This window comes from Cricetulus griseus, chromosome 5 (genome assembly GCF_003668045.3).
Source record: "Cricetulus griseus strain 17A/GY chromosome 5, alternate assembly CriGri-PICRH-1.0, whole genome shotgun sequence".
Classification (NCBI taxonomy): Eukaryota; Metazoa; Chordata; class Mammalia; order Rodentia; family Cricetidae; genus Cricetulus; species Cricetulus griseus.
In genome coordinates this window covers 129,625,517-129,643,711 of record NC_048598.1, presented here as the reverse complement: position 1 = coordinate 129,643,711, position 18,195 = coordinate 129,625,517, and the positions used below count along the sequence as shown (strand labels likewise).

The 18,195-nt window shown below is 44.1% G+C and overlaps 1 protein-coding gene across 1 annotated transcript in view; it reads left to right on the top strand.

Moving 5' to 3' along the window:
* Prkch (protein kinase C eta) overlaps window positions 1-5,165 on the top strand; it is a 200,684-nt gene extending 195,519 nt beyond the window's left edge. The window contains exons 13-14 of the mRNA XM_027418245.2: window positions 2,394-2,537; window positions 3,885-5,165. Of these exons, the coding sequence (XP_027274046.1) occupies window positions 2,394-2,537; window positions 3,885-4,031 (291 nt within the window). The 3' untranslated portion in view covers window positions 4,032-5,165. The remainder of the gene's footprint in view (window positions 1-2,393; window positions 2,538-3,884) is intronic.
* Window positions 5,166-18,195: the final 13,030 nt, after the last annotated feature.

Sequence of the window (18,195 nt, the reverse complement as noted above, 5' to 3'; positions counted from 1 at the left end):
CCCACACAGAGATACACACACATATAAAAATAAAATATCTTTTTTTTCTTTTTTTGTTTTTTTTTTTGTTTTTTGGTTTTTTGGTTTTTTTGTTTTTTGGTTTTTTTGTTTTTTGTTTTTTGTTTTTTGTTTTTCGAGACAGGGTTTCTCTGTGTAGCTTTGGAGCCTATCCTGGCACTCACTCTGGAGACCAGGCTGGCTTGGTACTTACAGAGATGCCTGCCTCTGCCTCCCGAATGCTGGGATTAAAGGTGTGCGCCACTAACACCTGGCATAAAATATATTTTCAAAGTATCTAAATCAATATTATTCAAAAAGATTAATCAGAATCCCAAGAGAAGGTGTCCAATAGCAATGGGTCATTCTGCCTCAATACTAGAGGGGTTCTCCTCAGAAGAGTCTCCTCTGGGAATTTGTCCGCTCGTCCTCAGACAATGCTGCTTCCACACTGCTCCGTGGAAGTTCAGATTCAGTGCCAGGGGCAGGGAACAATGGAGCAAGTCAGACGGCAATGCTTCTACCACCCTGGCATCTAGAGTCCTGCACTGACCCCCTTTTCCAGAAGGACAAGTTGCACCCACACATTCACACAATGTCCTCTGCTCCCATCACCCACAGGCTTGGGAGTTTCCCACAAGTCATCCAAGCCATCTGGGTCTTTTTCTGTGATCCTCGTTTCTCAAGTATTTTTTTTTCTTTTTTAACTTCATTATTAGTTGTTAATGAGCTTTTAGAATTGCTGCCACATGTCCATCAGTGACTGTACCCAGAACATTCCCATGGAGAGAACCTTTTTTTTTTTTTTTTTTTTAGCATTTTTCGAAGTAGATGCTATGGGATTGCTGTTTGCTGAGGATATTTTGCCACTTGCCCTTATTGTCTGAACCAACACTAGGAACTTTACGTGGCTTCCTGGCATGACCCATGTGTCACCTTGTTCTGTGTCTGCATCAGCAACAGGATTGTCTTTGAAAAATCTTTAAATTTACTTAGTAAATTCAGCTCCAAACAGTCTCTATAAACACAGCTTTACTTTCGTTTTGCGTTCACAAAGTCAAAGTTGAAAAAGATATCTGGGGACTGTCAAAACTTCTTGTTAGTCTGTTTATAGATAACTTGATTTAGAGTCCCAGAGGTGTAGGGTAATTGCCTCACCTGGGGTTTTATCCCAAGCACTGGAAGTTAAGGTTGGAAGAAGTGCAAAGAAACTTAAAGTAATGTGATTTAAATAAAACCACCAGCTTTTGGTTTTGTTCATTTCCCATGGTTCTGGGATGGGATTTGGCACCTTGTCATGCAGGTAAACACTCTACCTCTAAAGTATACCAATAACCTGTGTGCTATTGCTCTGTTTTTGAGACAAGGTCTAAATCTATAGCACAGGCTGACTTAGAATTCACCACCTTCCTGCCTCCGTCTCCACATGGGGTTACAGACATGGGCTACCACTGTGACCACTCTTTATTCAAATTCAGCATTTTGTTTTGTTTTGTTTTAATGGGAAACCACTTAAAATTAAAAATTATATTCTGGCCCTGAAAGATGAATTACTCTCTGAGTCCTTCATTAGGAAATGATCAAAACACCTAGACCATTTGTAAGAAGTGGAAGAGTTGGCCCAAAATGCCTAGGAGCTGAGCACCAAGAATGTCTTCCAATTTATATGAAGATGGAAGATTTGTGTACAAATAGCTCTTGAATGCATGGCTTTTTTTTTTTTAAGCTTTTGTCTCTGTAGTCACGTATTCTCAGACTATAAACCCATTTCAAACAGAAGAGGGGCATCGTGAATGCAGGAAAGGCTCATCTTGAACTATAGTATTTTAGCCACAGAAAAACAAGAAAGCAGCCCACTCCCCCCCCAAAAAAAAAGGGACATAGAAATTTTTAGAGTTTTTCCCCTTGCTGCTATTTTAGAGAATTCAACAACAATGACTCTCACTTTTCTCTGTGGTCTTAGGAGAGAGCAGGAACCCTGGCCAGCCCTGTGGGTCTCAGAACAATGGCCTAGCTGTTCCTAAAAGTAGCCACATTCAGAATCTGCTTGCTGTCTGCAAGGAAAGGCACGCTAATTCATAAGAAGTTGCCTTTCTCTGCAGAGGAAAGAGAAACACCTGGTATTTACAGAAAAGAAAATTGGACCCTTCAGCCTTCTTTCAGTGGCCGTGCCTGAAATGGCAGTGGGGAAGGCCAAAAATCCACTCAGGCAGTCTCTACTTTAAGTCATGATTCATACTGCCTGTGCTGCCCAGGATGGAAAATCCAGCTAGTGAAGCAAGATCAGCCAAAAAAAACCCTCCCAGGAGCTCTTTTGCCAGGGCTGGTGCCTGCTGTCTTGTGATGCGGCTGTGTATGAACAAATGAATGACTCTGTCTTTCTCGTACTCTCTTAGTTCATGACCAAGAACCCCACCATGCGCTTGGGCAGTCTGGCTCAGGGAGGCGAACAGGAGATCTTGAGGCATCCTTTCTTTAAAGAAATCGACTGGGCCCAGTTGAACCATCGCCAACTGGAACCGCCTTTCCGACCCAGAATCGTGAGTGTCAAGGCCATTGTAACAGATTGTCCCTTCCCTCCAGAGGACCACGGTCCGTGGGAAAGCTGGTGTCTCCCATGAGATGACAGAGGAAAGGTTTGCCATCCCCCTCCGCAGAGACACTGTCTCAGCCTATGTTGATTGCTTCTCACAAAGTTTTCACCTCTTGCTTGCTCTGCCCTCCCTTAGTTTAACTAAAATATCCCAGCTTTAATAGGCCCTAAGCTGTTCTAAGTTACCCTAGATTCTAGGGCCTAGAAAAGTCGAACTGATTAATGTCATTATTTCTAGCCAATTTTCTCATGCTTCTTGGGTCCTCATCTGTGCCTTTCCCAAGCCCTAAGAACATAAAGAAGGTTCAAGGTATCCCTTCACTGAGCCTGGCTCCTTGGTCTACACAGCTTGTCATAGTTACTGTGACAAAGCACTTAGGCCAGATAGGCAGAGCACCTTTGGAGAAATGCTGAAGACACCAACAGTACCGACCTAAGCCACGAAGCCTGAGAGTGGCCTACCTCATAATCTTTGAACTGAGCTGTGCATATATGCCTCCAGCATGGAACAGCTAAGCCAGGCTCAAAATAGATCAAGACTCTCAGGGAGGAGACGACGTGGTCTGGGGGTGGAGAAAGAAGTGTCCTTGAGTCACGTGAGAGAAGTGAGAGGTCTAACCGTGATTAAGAAGAAAGAAAACGATGTCTTCAGCATCTGTTTATAAAGATGTCCCTTACACAGTTCTTCAGAATGGTGTGAACGTAGACTGCACCAGCCTGTGAGGCCTTGGCTGCCCAGCAGTCATGGAGCGCAACAGTTCCAGCCCAGTGGGGTATATTGTTTCTGAACAGTAATGGGATAAGCACTTTTGTGAAATCACTTGAGAACTTCTTATCACACCGGTAGAATGTGTGCAAACAGCACATGGGGAGAGCATGAGTTTACTCAACTTCTGGATAGATGGGAGCAGGCCTGCACCCTCAGTGAGGCCTGTTGGGAAGCAGCACCTGAGTGAAATGGAGGACCCTGGGTGAGTGAGTAAGCAAGCCTGGGTGACCACATTTATTCTTTAGCCTCCCAGTCTAAGGCTGTCCCACTTGGCAGGACTTGTTGACTAGAGGGCAGGACATGGGATGAGTGACTTGGCAGTTGGCAAAGGCCACAATAATACATATTTGGTCGGATGGCCATAAAGCACTGCTTAGTCACAGCAATTAGAACCATAAATGATGCTGCTGACCAAAGCTGAGGAGCAGTTCTCTGAACTCCTTGGATGGACAGAGTCCCACATGAGACATGAAAACCCCAGGTACATACAATTTGACCATTGTTTCCTTTTTTTTCCTTCAATAGAAATCTCGAGAAGATGTCAGCAATTTTGACCCAGACTTCATCAAAGAAGAGCCAGTTTTAACTCCAATCGATGAGGGACATCTTCCTATGATTAATCAGGATGAATTTAGGAACTTTTCCTATGTGTCACCAGAATTGCAGCCATAGCCTTATGGGAAATGAGAATCATGGCTGAATGTGGATTTTTTTTTCTGGGAATTTCTATTGTGGGAATTCCTTAGAGCATCCGCCTTAGAACACCACCTTCACCTTCAAGGAGCAAATGTTCACTAGTCCTCGAAGGGTGGAGCTTCAAGAGAGCCACTCTCTCAAGTCCCGAGGAGCCATGGTACATCCCTGTAGTCGAGACTGAGATAAGATGATACAAGGATGTGCACTGTTCAACCCTTGAGTCTACACGTCTATTTCAGGTTTGGAGGGAAATGACAGAAACCAAAAGGAGAGATCGTGGGAAGAATACAGTAGGTCCTAAAAATTATGAGCCAAACAGGCTTTTTTACTTCAAGATACAAATCTAGACATTCTGTGGACCACTTTACACTCTTCTTTAAGCTAATATGGCAGTCTGAAAAAGACTGCATGCTAGTGAAGAATTTAAAGGTCTCTCTAGGGAAATGAATGGCATTCCAAGTAGAATGACTTACTCTGAAGAAACAGACGATGGGTGTCCTTCAAGCTCCCAACCTAAAACCCAGTGTTGAGAAGGAGATTGGACATCATGACAACTGTCAATGTCTTGAGTCTCTCACTCTTCCTTTCAGTAACTAGCTATTTATTGAGTGTCACACAAGAAGGTGCCATGGGCAGCAGTAGTGTGCACAGTACAGTTACCTTCGTGATGCTTTTCTTCATTCTGGGGTCCAATGAATGGTGTTTGCGTTCTGTGAAAGGCCTCTTCACCTTGCATAGGTCTGTCATCTTTGTCTACACATGCTCTCTTGTTCATAGAAAGGCCACTGCCACAGTAGTGTGGCCAGCAGGCAGGCTTCTGTTGCATGCTGCCTGCCAACTGGTGGGATCTAATCACACCCACATCATTGCAGGCTGACTCACTGGTGAAGAACTGCACACCACATCCACGAACACGTGTGTGGCTGATCCGTTGGCAGTCTATTTATGTTTTCAGAGACAAAGAAGGTTGTTTGATATACACATTAATAATTAAAAATGGGTCTTGTAAACGAGGCCGGTGGCAATGACGTAACTTTTCATGTGTAACCATATATACAGTTGAAAAATTTTATCTGGCTGGAAATAAAGGCATTTTGTAGCAAAAGGAAATTTTGTGTAAAGAATGATTTGTTTCCTCCTCCACTCAGAGAATAGATTTCTAATCAAGCTAGGAAGCTTTTCACAGTTATTAGAACCCAGGACTGTAGACAAACTGCTGAGAGGAGGCATTGACATAGCTTCTTATACCCCTGAGGGGGTGTGGTCTAGCTCACTGATCCATACCTCTAACTGAATCAGGGCAGTGACTTCTTGGTATTTCAGCATACTAACCTTCAAAATCTCAATGGCTAGACAAACATGTTCATTTATCATTCACATACATTACATGTCTGTGGCTCTCTATCTTCTAATTGTGCCCTCTAGAAAGTAGAGCTCCTAAGGTCCACGGGACAAGAAGAGATATGGAAAAGATGCTTGTTGTTTAACCACCTCCTCAGAAGAACTCATGTAACCTCTCTTCACATTTGACTGGGCAAATCATGGCATCCTTAAAGATGCAAACATCTTAGGAGAATTAACAAACAGCTGAGCCAGTACCACAGTCTCTATCATGGGTTATTTTGGCATTCCAGGATTTAAAAAAAAATTACTTCTGCCTGAATAAAAAAGCTATGAGCCTTCCTGCAGATTTGTTTAGCACAGTTCAGTAGCTCTTGCCTGTGTCTGTGTGAATACTGTAGTCATGTTACAACTGAGATCAGAAATTCTCAGGGAAGTGGAGTTTATTGATTTTGAAGAAGTCTTGATTTTGGTAAGAGATGGACCTAGATCTAAAGTCTAAAGCTTACATTCTACCCACGGTCTGCTGGGAAAAGTGGTTGGGTTCATTCTGACTTGGGGCTTCTTTGTCTTTATGTCTAGCATTCATTATGGTTGGTTTATGTCAAACCAGTTGTACAAATTTTAAGTGCATTCATTCATTTATTTATTCATTCATTCATTTATTCATTCATTTAATGTTCCTATGAAGCAAGTACTCTCATCTTAATTGTACAGATGAGTAAACTGAGGCACAGGGCAATTTCTTTCTCCCCTCCTTCCTTCCTTCCCCCCTTCCTTTCTTTTCTTTCTTTCTTTCATAGCTCACACAACAAAAGCATCTTTCAATCAAGATGGGAACCCAGCAGTTTTTTTTTTTTTCCCCAGAATCCTTACCTTTAGCCCAAATTAAAATGGTTTTCCAATTAAAACCAGTTCTAGTTCCCTAGCTTTATGGGGTTCTGGGAGCAGTTAAAAGGGTGTAGTCTGGACTTAACTGGGGGCAGAAAATAAGCTGCCAGAGACAGGAAGGTGTTAGTCATCCCCTGTGCAAACTGATAGATCTGCAGGGGAGATGGCTTAATTTGCAATCAAGGGCGGAGCTTCTCACCCCTGATTCAAGGAACTGGGGCAGGCCAGGGTGATGCAATAGTGTCTTTGATTTCCCCATCTTCTGGAAAAAGGGAAAAGGAAGAAGTAGTCTGGGTCACACTGGGTCTCATAAACTCCATTTGAACCCCTGAAGTAACCTCTGAGCTTCAGTGGTTTACAGTCCTCTCCTCTTGAAGGTCTGTCTATGTTTCGGTGACTCCTGACCTACCCTCTCATTGACTGGGCTGGAGCATGAGCCACAGCTGCAACAGTAAGATCGGTGTGTACAGCCACATGGCAGCCCGTGGCAGCTGCACAACTGCAGCCACAAACCCAATGTGACTTGACTGCAAAAACAAGGGCGGGAATTGGACACTAACTGCCACGTGTTGGTCTTTCCTGGGTATGAAATGCCTTTAACATCCCAGTCACACATTTGTCCTTCACTGCTTCCCAAGCCAGCAGCCTAGACCTTTTCCCTTTATTTTCAGTCTTGCCGTCATGATTGCTTCATCTGGCAGCATTGACCTAAACCAACCAGCTGTCTGGGATGCCTTGGCTTACTGGCATACTGGCTCGTATAATCCCTCCCTTTATATCATTTGAAGATAAGAGTCTGCTCCAGCCTCAGACATCTGTGCAGGAAATGAGCCTGCTAGTCACAGGTTCTTCTGGAAATGAGCCCTGTGGTCACAGGTTCCTCTAGGCTGGGCTGCAGGTTGGAAGCGGCAAACCAGAGCATAGCTGCAGAGAGCTCTGTCGTCTTTCTTTCTTCCTGTGTTGAATTTGAACCAAAGCTGAGAGTGTGCCTGGGCTTCACCATGTCCCCACCCCACCTCTACTCCTGATCAATTGTCTTTCCCTTCTCCTGCCCCCTCCTCTACTCTTCCTCCACTTGGTTTTCAGAGCTGGGACTGCTTCACAGCCAGTTTCCCAACTAAAATGACTTAAAGTCTTATCTGTGTGTTTATTCTGAAGGTTCCTTTGTCAGTCACCCTTCCCATGGATTCTGCCTCTGTCATCACACTATGGACTCCTGCCCCAGCACAGACTACCTAGGAAGGCCACTTCTCTCTGCCATGTGAGACCAGAGGCCCCCAAGTTAAGAAGAGAGCAGGCTCAGTGGGGGATACAGCTGAGCCCGTGCTCACCTGATGTTGTTAGACAAAGGGAGCTATTTCTCCAGTGTTCTTGTCTGTGGGGCAAGGTTGACAGCAGCTGCCTGCCTTGTGTGAAGGCCTCAGGGATAGATATGAAGCATTCAGTTAGTATGAGGACACTGAAAGTGCTCAGTGTTAGCTCTCATCACTAGCAGCCAGCCTCCAGAGCTTGTGATGTCCACCAGAAAATGAACAGGAGGACACCTATGCTCTTCATACCCGTCTCATGTAGATGGTGAGCCAGTTCCAACTCAAGGGGATTCAGCTTTTCTGCTTGGCTTCAGAGCCTCCTCAGTTGACTAAACCTTCTGGGAAATTTCAGATGACACACAGTTAGCATACAGGATTAATTTAAAGTTTCATACACAGCTCACTTTAAAACAGCCAGGCCAAGAAATGCCCACAGTTTTCCTCAGTGGTGTTTTCTCTCCAGTAAAACAGAAATTCTTTTGCCCTATTAGATTTAACTACAAGATTCATTAAATTCACTTCTGACCAATAGTACAAGGACCACACCCATCCTGGCTACCTACTGGGCAACCTATGGATGGCCATTCAGCATGCTGTGCAACCAGTGTCCAGAAACAAAGGCACATTCAAGATGGTCAGTAAGTCTTGCCATGCCCAAGAGTCTGAAGCCAATGACAGAACCCATAGCCTCTTCCCTTTAAGCAAGCTATCTGAAGATGTATTGTGGCACAAGAGTTTCCATAGACCTGAAGACTCTTCTGAACATAGCCCTAAATGTCCCTGTCACATGTCACCTACCCTTCCAGATCCCTGCAATTGCCTGTGTTATACCACCAAAGCAGTCACTAGCTGACAGAGACTTCATTCTTCCAGTGGCATAAGCCCCAGCTAGAAGAATCTGGGTGAGACAAAGAGAAGGCTGTGCTAACACCAAGTGTGGACAGGTTCAAGTGGGTAGCCAGAAGTCAGACAATCTGTAGAGACATTTCAAATTTAGAAACTAGGGAAAGTCTACTAGTCATTTGACTGGACAGTGCCAAAAATACCCTGGATGACCTCTCAAGTTCTCGAAGCCTTGAGCTCTGCTGGCTAACGGTAAGCAAGTGGCTATGCTACGTGAGTCTCTCTACCCTCATTGTTAATTTCCCTGTCATACATTAACCCTCCACTCGAATTTACTCTTTGTCCATCTCTGGGCCACCTTTATCCCTTAGCTCATCTCCACCTGCACTCTGTGCTCTCTCAGTGTCAAGATTCTTTTTAGACACACATAGATCACTCATTCTCATGGTCACCTGCTCACCAGTGCCTCCTGCCCAGTTGCCTTTCCTATTTCCCATGCTCACCCAGGCACAAAAAAGAAAAGAGAAATAGAAAGTTAAGAAGATCACAGGAAGCTTAAGCTTCCTTGGTAACAGATGCTAACTGCAGTTGCTAGAAGAGAAGGTGGGACTCCAACGTGCTTGCTCTTCCTGGAAGGCAGTGGTTGTTAACCTGTGGGTCATGACCCATTTGGGGCCAAACAATCCTTTCACAGGGGTCACCTAAGACCATCAGTAAACATAGATACTTACATTGTGATTCATAGCAGTAGCAAAAGTATGGTTATGAAGTAGTCACAAGAATAATTTTATAGTGGGGGGGTCACCATAACATGAAGAACTGTATTAAAGGGTCACAGCATTAGGAAGGTTGAGAATCACTTCTCTAAACAAAGGATTTTGCCCAAGTAGAGGGCAGGGTACTCACTGATAAAATGAACCATAGCCCAGGGACTGGATTCTTCTATGAGGCATTCAGGTGGATGTTGGCAAAATTGCATGACAAGAATTATTTCAAGAATGTCACTGAAACCCTGCAAGAGATGCTGGTCAGTAGGAAAGACTAACCACTATTTCAAAAGTTGTGTTTCTGCATGTCTTTGTTGTGGCGGAGAGAGCGGTATGATGCATTCCACAGTGAAAGTATGGAGGTCACAGGGCACTCGTGGGAGCTAGTTCTCTCCTTCCACCATGTGGGTTTTGAAGATCAAACTCTGGTCATCAGGCTGGGCCCCAGACACCTTTATTGCCTGACACATGTCAATGACCCTGATATCATTTCTTTTTTCTTTGATGTCTCCTGGACTTCTTGATTAAGGATGAATAGTGCTTCCTGTGGTTGAATTTTAACAACTTATATAACCAAGTCTCAGCTCATTTCCTCATGGCCAGTGTGGATTAGAAGAGCAATGGTACCCTATGTGTGGTGATAAACAGGTTAATATCAGTCTGAATCAGTGATTCTGCAGCCTTGAGACAGCCCTGCTCCCCTTGGATTAAGACAAATTTCAATCCTTCCTTTAATCTTCCTTGAGGCTTCAAATCTTCAATGTTATAAATTAGATCTCTCTCCCTCTTCCCCCCCTTCTCCTTCTCCTCCTCCTCCTCCTTCTCCTCCTCCTCCTCCTTCTCCTTCTTCTTCTCCTTCTTCTTCCTCTTGTCTCTCTCTGAAAGTCTCCAAGACAGAGAGTTGATGCCAAGAAATCATTCTGAGCTTTGGCCTTGCAGCCCTTCCCATTGCAGACAATTTTATAGTCCATGCTTTAGCAGGCTCAGAAGCCAGACTAAATCCCAGGGGAAGCCTGCCCACTGCTCACTTGGGAAACCTATAAAAATAAGAACTCAGCTTTGTCTTGGGATTTGAAAGCTCTTTCCTCCAGGATACCCATCCTAATGAGGCTCCTCTTTTGGAATTTGAAAGAAATATGTTCTCTCTCCATGGAAAGCCCCATCATGCTGCCTATGGCATGATGCCCTGTGTCTTCTAATGCTCTCCCTAGGCAGTGTCATGTGGCTCTTTCTTCTAATAACGTGCCTCTGGAGGGCAATCTCATGTCAGCCCATTTCCAGACACTTGCTGTTTTAAATTATAACAATAACTAAACACAAAAATGAGATGACATAATAAAGTACTACTTTGTTTCAAAAATACACATATCCTTCCAGGAGATTCTGATACAAGAGCCAATGAACTTAGAGAACCACTCATTCATCAAACTGGGAGTCATTTAATACTTACTATAGTCCAGGCATGAGCTAGTTGCTGGAAAACCTAGAATGACTCAAAATAATCAAACAAACAAACAAACAAACCTCCCAAGATCCCTGTATTCTTGGAAATGAGGTGGCCATAAATATGACATAAGATTTTTTAAATATTTTATATTATTTTTATGGGCATGTGTCTCGTGTATTTAAGTACATGTTTGAGCAGGTATCCACAGGGGCCAGAAGAGAGCAGTGGATTTTCCTGGAGATTGAGTTACAAACGCTTGTGAGCTGTATGATATGGGTGCTGGGAACTGAATTGTCTTCTGTAGGAGCATCACATGTTCTTAACCATTAAGTCAGGCCTTCAGCCCCCAAATTATATGCTTTACCCAAACCAACTAAACAGCAAGGCAGCTTTGTTTAGATGATTGCCTCCATCTTGTCCTAATCTAACTAGCTTTTTCAGATACAAATGCAGGTTATAGTCTGTGCTGGGGAAAGTCTAACAAATAAATATAAGCCATATTTGAATCTGAAAAGGTCCATCTTGGGAAAAGATGGTAGCCATAGGACTTAACAGCACAAAAAATAATTAGGCAAATATTACTAATATTTATCTGCTATTTCTAAGTTATAGGGACACAACAAAGCAAGATTCTCATTGTTGCTACCAATGTGAGCTCTAAGGAAACTCCAACAGGAACCTGTGGCTACCAAATAAAAACTAGCATGCTGTCCACCAGAGTGACAAGTATTGTGTCTCCAAAGAGCCAGAGGGGGAACTCCACTGAACATTGCCTTGGTTTGACCATGTCTAGAAAAGTGAAGTCCATTTTAGCTTCATAATGGAGGAAGATGAATCTGGATCATGTTCCAGCAGAGTGAGCTGATTGACAGCAAAAACCACAAACCATGAGACCTAACTAGGGTTAGCCTCAGAAGAGAAGCAAGTTGGCATCACAACCACCTAATGAAGTGCTGCTTGATTTAGGAAGTGGCTGTTCCCCAGTAAGTCAGTTTTGGATTGAAATTATCCCAAGTACAAAGTGCATGTAAGCCAGCTGACCTACCAAACATCACAACTCTGCACCCCCGAATGACTCACTGGTGGGTCACGTGACTGGCAATGGCAGCTCGATACCATTGCCCAGCATCTCAACAAGGCATCATACTCCATATTGCTAGTTTGTGAAAAGGTCAAAATTCAAAATTCCAATTATAATTTCTGCTGAATGTACTTCATTTTTCCTACCATCTTAACGTCTAAACTAGCAAATGGACCCTTTGGTGACTCAGGACCATTTCTATGGACAAAGGTATTGGGGTTATCCTTAGGAAATATTTAGAGAGCAGAATGGAGTTTAAGTAAGAATAATTTTGCAATAATAAATGCAAACAGGAGTAATTTCAGTGTTGGCAAAGAGGTCTTTTTCCTCCAATGAGTGGCAATGATAAAAGATTGTGACTGAATTCTGACAGTTTGGATCCGTGAGTGATTAACATGAGCCCACAGACACCCTTTGGAGTATATTTTGGATAAGATATGAATTATTGCTATTGTTTGTTGTTACTTTTGTTTAATGCTACAGGAACTATGACCAACTTTTGTTCCTATAATATAATCCAGCTGCTGTGGTTTGGATCTTTCTGTTGTTGTTGAGACAGGGTCTTAACATATAGCCCCAATTTGTCTTGAACTTGTGACCCTCTTGCCTTAGCCTCTTGAGATAACGGGACTACATTTATGGGTTGGTGACTTTTTTCCCTAAGGTGGTGCTATTGGGAGGTGAGGAGGTGGGTCCTATGAGAGGAAGTTAGGTCATTGATGATATGCTCTTATGGGAACATTGGGATCCTAGTTTCTTCCCATCATTTTTTTGCCCCAGGATTCTGGTAGGTAAACAGAATTCCTCTACCATGTGCTCTGGGTGTGATATACTATACAAAGCAGCAGGCCAGGAGACCAGGGATTGAAACCGCTGAAAACATGAAGCAAAATAAACTTTTCCTCTTTAGGACTTGATTTATGTCAGTTGTTTGTCACACTGATGGAAAGCTGACTGACACACTGGTCTACCCTGGTTGTGCTGCCTGGGACACAGAAAGGGACTAGCTTAGTTATGTAAACCCTAGAGTTAGAACCGAGGCATATCAGAATGCAACAAGGATTATGGAGTTTGTGTTAGTACAGAAATGTACACAAATGTCTGATGGGCATCCTTCTGAGAGAAGAGTCTGTCATCAGTAGGCATGTGCAGTCTGTATCCTGGGTGAGAAGGATGGACAGGAGCCCTTTCCCACAGCATGCCACAGTCTGGAACAGGCTTTGCAAGCATGCCACAATTGCACTGCCCACCCAAGCGGTCCTGGAGCTGGCTACCCATCGTGTTTCCACTGGCTGCATTCCCAAACCTCTGCTGCTTCACTGTACCACACGGTCATGAGTCTGGGCTCAGCATTGCCAAAGGAACTCAGCAAGTGTCTACCCCATGCTCAGCTAGGAAATCAAGCAAATGGCTCTCAGCACCCCGGCAGAAGGAGATGCCTCTTGGGATTCTGTTCACAAAATTAATATTCTGCGGGTGTTAGGAAACTCCTGAGGTTCACACCCATTTGTTTGTTCCTTGACTGCCTTCTAGGAATAAGAGTTAAACACCTTCCTAACAATGCAGTAGTCCAGGAAGAGATCTGTTTGGGGAAGTACATATTAAAAGAAAGTCCTGCTCTGGGATCGAAGGGACACATGGCTTTTAGCATAAAAGGCTGGATGTATGTACTTGCTCCATTTTCGACTGGTTTTCTGATGGACAGTGGCTGGTACCACATCTTTTCCCAAGTTACTGTTTCCTGAACTCAATGGTAGATTAGCTGGTGGTGGTGGGAACATTTACACTATGGAAATAGACAAGTACTAAAAAAATGAGACCCTTTATTACTGTTATTACTTCAGAAAGTTTAACAGCATGTCCCTTGGAATCCTCAAGTCGTGAGAAAATCATCGTCATTGTGCTCTGATGACTAGCAGTGGGCAGAGGGGCCAACAGTCAAAAACAATTATATACCAGGCAGAACTGGATAGGCCTGGCTTTGCTCTACCAGGTGTTGCCATGGGGCCTGGGGAAGGCTGGACATTGAAAGCACCGGAGACTCAGTTTCCTTGTTTATAAAATAAAAGCACTAATCACCCAAGGGGAGGACCAAATGGGGCAATGCCTCTGACTACTTCCTGAGCATAATTCCCTCCCTGGGTGCACATTCCAAGAACAACTGCCAGAGACAAAGAGCATAACCCCTCAAATCACAGACTTTTCTTAAATGTGGCAAGCATTTTAGACACTCCCCTGTCTTGTTCTCATACCCACTGGCCAGTTTATCACCATGTGACCCTGCCTAACAGCAATTATTAGATGGGGAAATGAGAGCCAAGTCATAGCATTCCAGGGGCACTGAAGCTCCCACCTGGATTAATGAGATTATGCAAGTTCTCCAGATGGTTCCAATGTGCAGCCAGAACCTAGAACTGGAGGCTTCAAGTCTGAGTCTTAGGTAAATTATGGCTTAGCTTCCTGGAGCTGGCTGAAGAGGGTTCTTTCTCCCAGAGAACAAGGATGGAACAAAGTCAAAGACGGAATAGTGTGAAGAGGATGGAGGAGCATTGTCAGCATAGCATGCTCCTGGTCAGTCTTGATGTAGGGAGTCCGTGGGGAAAAGTAGAAACATTATATGTGTGGCTCCCAGACCTCACCACTGAAGCTTCCTTTGCAGCAGATGGAGACCATTGCAGAGATGACAACTGGTCCAAATGCAGAGAATAAGTGACTGCATGGGTGACCAGATAAATAGTTTATTTATCTACAATTGAACCCTACCCCTAAGACTCAAGAAATATTGCAAAAGAGGGGGCAAAACACTTGTAAGAGCCAGAGGGATCAGGAAGTCTGCTGCAAGATCGTGTCTTATAAACATGAAAGGAATGCTACATCCATCAAATACCCACACAATGACAACACCAGTTGATATTCCAATGAGGATGGGGTAAATTTCACAAGGCATTACCACAAGATGAAGAGTGACAGACAATCGATAACTTCTAATGGGACGAATTAGTTTTCTATAGGGACAATCTCCTAGAGATGTTTTATCTAGGTCCAAGTAGTCAGTCCTAAACACACACGTACATAAGGGCAACAACAAATGGACTCAGAAAGGGCTCTCTCTCTCCCTCCCTCTCTCTCTCTCTCTCTCTCTCTCTCTCTCTCTCTCTCTCTCTCTCTCTCTCTCTCTCTCTCTCTCTCTCTCTCTCTCTGTGTGTGTGTGTGTGTGTGTAAAGTAATAATTACAGAAGAAGAGATCATGAATTGCAGTGGGGATATGAGCGAAGTTAGCAAGAGGAGAGAGAGGGGTAGGAATGGTGTAAATTTGGTACTTATAGATGAAATTCTCAACACAATTTAATGTCAAAAGAGGAGTGTTCTCAGAGGTAAGATACACAGCCCTTAGGAAATGAAGTCTTGAGGGAAGCTTTGCAGAAATGGGCCTGTAGTAAAGGGTGGGAAGCAGAGAGTTAAGAAAGCATTTACCACTCATCTCAAAGGGTAAGACATGGGTGGGGGGGGGCTCCTCTTTTCATCTTGCACCCCGTTAAAGAACCAGACCAGGCCCTGTGAGGACAACCATGTGCTGTGGAGCAACTCTGCAGTCACAGGTTCGGCATACTCCTTTGCTGCTGGGCCACTGCCTTCTCAGAATGTTAGAGCTGGACAGTAGCATCCAAGGACTTGCTTGTGGGGAGGCCTTTGATTCGGGGACTGCTGGCGGCAATTGCTAGTGCATGCTACGGGCTCCAAGGAATATGAACATGGGAGTCTGGAGAAATGGATACAAAACCTGACTGTGTTTTTACCCTACACTGCTCCTAACCCTTGCACTCATCAATTAAATGGCAATATAGGTTGAATGTCTCTTATACAAAATGCTTGAGACCAACAGTGATTAATGCCTGTGGAGTAGGGATTTTCTCACCCTCCTGATAAGACTGTAATTCGGAAAAGTAGAATGACTTGCAAACCTCTAACTCTCATTACAAACTGCAGTTATACAAGTATAGTATTTATTTTTTAAGTTTTATTTATTTTTAATTTTTTAAATATGTGTGTGCATGCATATATCATAGCTCATGTATGAAGGTTGAGGGACAACTTAGAGGAGTCCATTTTCTCCTCCTACCATGGGGTTCCAGGGGACAAACTCAGGTCTTCAGACTTGAACAAATGCCTTCACCCACTGAGTCTTCTTGACAGCTCCAAAATAGGACCTCTTAGCTCAGTATTTCTCTGAAGATGCCAAAAGTATCAATCAAGGAAGGAGGGAGGAAAAGAGGGAGAAGTAATTTTCCAGTTTATATTAGGAGGAGCGTAGAGTTCAGTTAATGCTTCTGAGAGCAGCCCCCTGTTTCTTGGTTCCATCTGCTTTATTCCCGGATTACTTCCAGTCTCATTAGCTTTCCATTTGCTGGGAGAGGATGGTGGAAGTAGAGAACCAGGAACTGCACTGTAGTTCAGTTGCCTGTCATGGGCAAAGGCCGGGGGTTTGGTCCCCAGCACTGTATAAAACTGGGTGTTACAATGTATGCCTATAATCCCAGCCCTCCAGGAGTGGAAGCAGGAAGACCATCCTTGACTGCCAGCTCAAGACTAATCTGGGCTACATGAGACCATGCCTCAAAAACAAAAACATTATAGAAATGTTTTGTATGTCTTTTTAAATTATTGTTTATTTTTGTATGGGGTGAGGCATCATTGAATGGGAAAATTACAAAATTTGTCCTTGCTTCCCTAAGCATTCCCCACTGCCACCTGATGTTTCTACATCCTAGTAAGTCTCTCCACTGATGCAGCAATCCAAATGAGACCGAATCAAACCAAATTAGAAAAAGCTTACGATTAATGGATACAACACTCCCAGATGGCCTTCCAGCTTCCTGGAGAGGAGAAGGGAAAGAGAGACTGAAAAACCATGAGGCTATTTTCTGGGAGGCAGTTCAATACCTTGTGGGAGTGGTCTTGAGCATCTCTAGGGGAGGGGTCATCATTTGGTGGGCTTTCTGAGATGCAGCAGGGTTTGGAGAGAGATAGGGGAGGGGGCTTGAGTGGAACTTCCACCATAACATTCCAGACTCTGGGTATATGGATGCCAGGGGCTGGAGTGAAGCTTCCACCATAACATCCCAGACTCTTTGGGTGTATGGATGCCAGGGGCTGGAGTGAAGCTTCCACCATAACATCCCAGACTCTTTGGGTGTATGGATGCCAGGGGCTGGGGTGAAGTTTCCATCTAACACCACCCATGAGGTTTTCCATTATGAATGAAAATTGCTGTTCTACAGAGGCAACAGAATCTCCTGCATGGAGACACAGATACCAGTGCCCTTATTTCTGAGAAAAGTCAGGCTGATTCAGTATAGACTACCATAACCTTCCATGTCAGACCCTCAGGTCAAGAGCAGGGCAGAAACAGAGAATGCATCTTTGTGACATGTGGGACTACTCCCTTCTCAGCTGACCCTTGTGTTAGGGGAATCTGCAAAGGCCTGTATTTCTCAGCTGACTTAGTGCTGCATGCCACTTCCTCATGACTCTGTGGCCTGCCAGACAAACCCATGGCAGTGGCCAATAACGTGCAGAGGCTCTGAAAGAAATGGATTCCTGCTCCCAGGAGGGATTTAAAGGCATGTTGGAAACATTGTGTCTGAAATCCTGCTCTCTGCAGCGTAGGAATGTAGGTTTGGGTAACTTTCTGGTTTGACTTACAGGAAGATAAAATGGGGACTAGCAGGAATGTTGTAACAGCTCACATCACCTTGGGAAAATACTATTCAGAGCAGCCTGGCATTGTAATTCCAGGAAGCAGCTGCTCATGAATCAACAGCCTCTTCTTTCTTGTGGCTTCAGGAAGCGTGTCCAAAGCCTCACCCATCTCCTCTCCAGGGAGACTTGCATGTGCCAGCCACGTACAGGCTTTACTGGAATGGATACAGAGGGGACTCCTTGCAGATATCTATTCCAAGCCCACACCAAGGGTGAAGGAAAGGCCCCAGGCTTTACCTGGGACTTTTGGGGATGTTTTTGATAAGAAAACCATGTGATTTGTAACTCTTATCTCGAGTTCAAAACAATAAAAATAAGTGGAAATCTCAATTGCAGACAGCTTGGCACAGTTGGCACTTGGTTCAGTGTGGTTGCACACTCTACCTGCAGAGCCAGAAAGGCTTCTGAGAAGTTTCCAGAAGGTTGTAGGTTGGGCTCCAGGGCCATCTGTCCCACTGCAGTCTGGACAGGGATAGAGATGAAGAGTGCTGGCAGAGGAACTTTCTCTGAATTCCTCTTTTTTTCTGGCTCCAACGAAGCCCCTGCAGTTGGTAACTTTGGACTCAGTTATAGGCCAAAGCCAGTATTTTCCCCAGAAAATATAAGTATTTAAATGCTGTGAGGAAATGTCTAAAAAGTTCGGGAGTGGGAGTTGAAAATAGATGAAACAGAGACTCTCTGAAGAGCCTACACCAGTGTC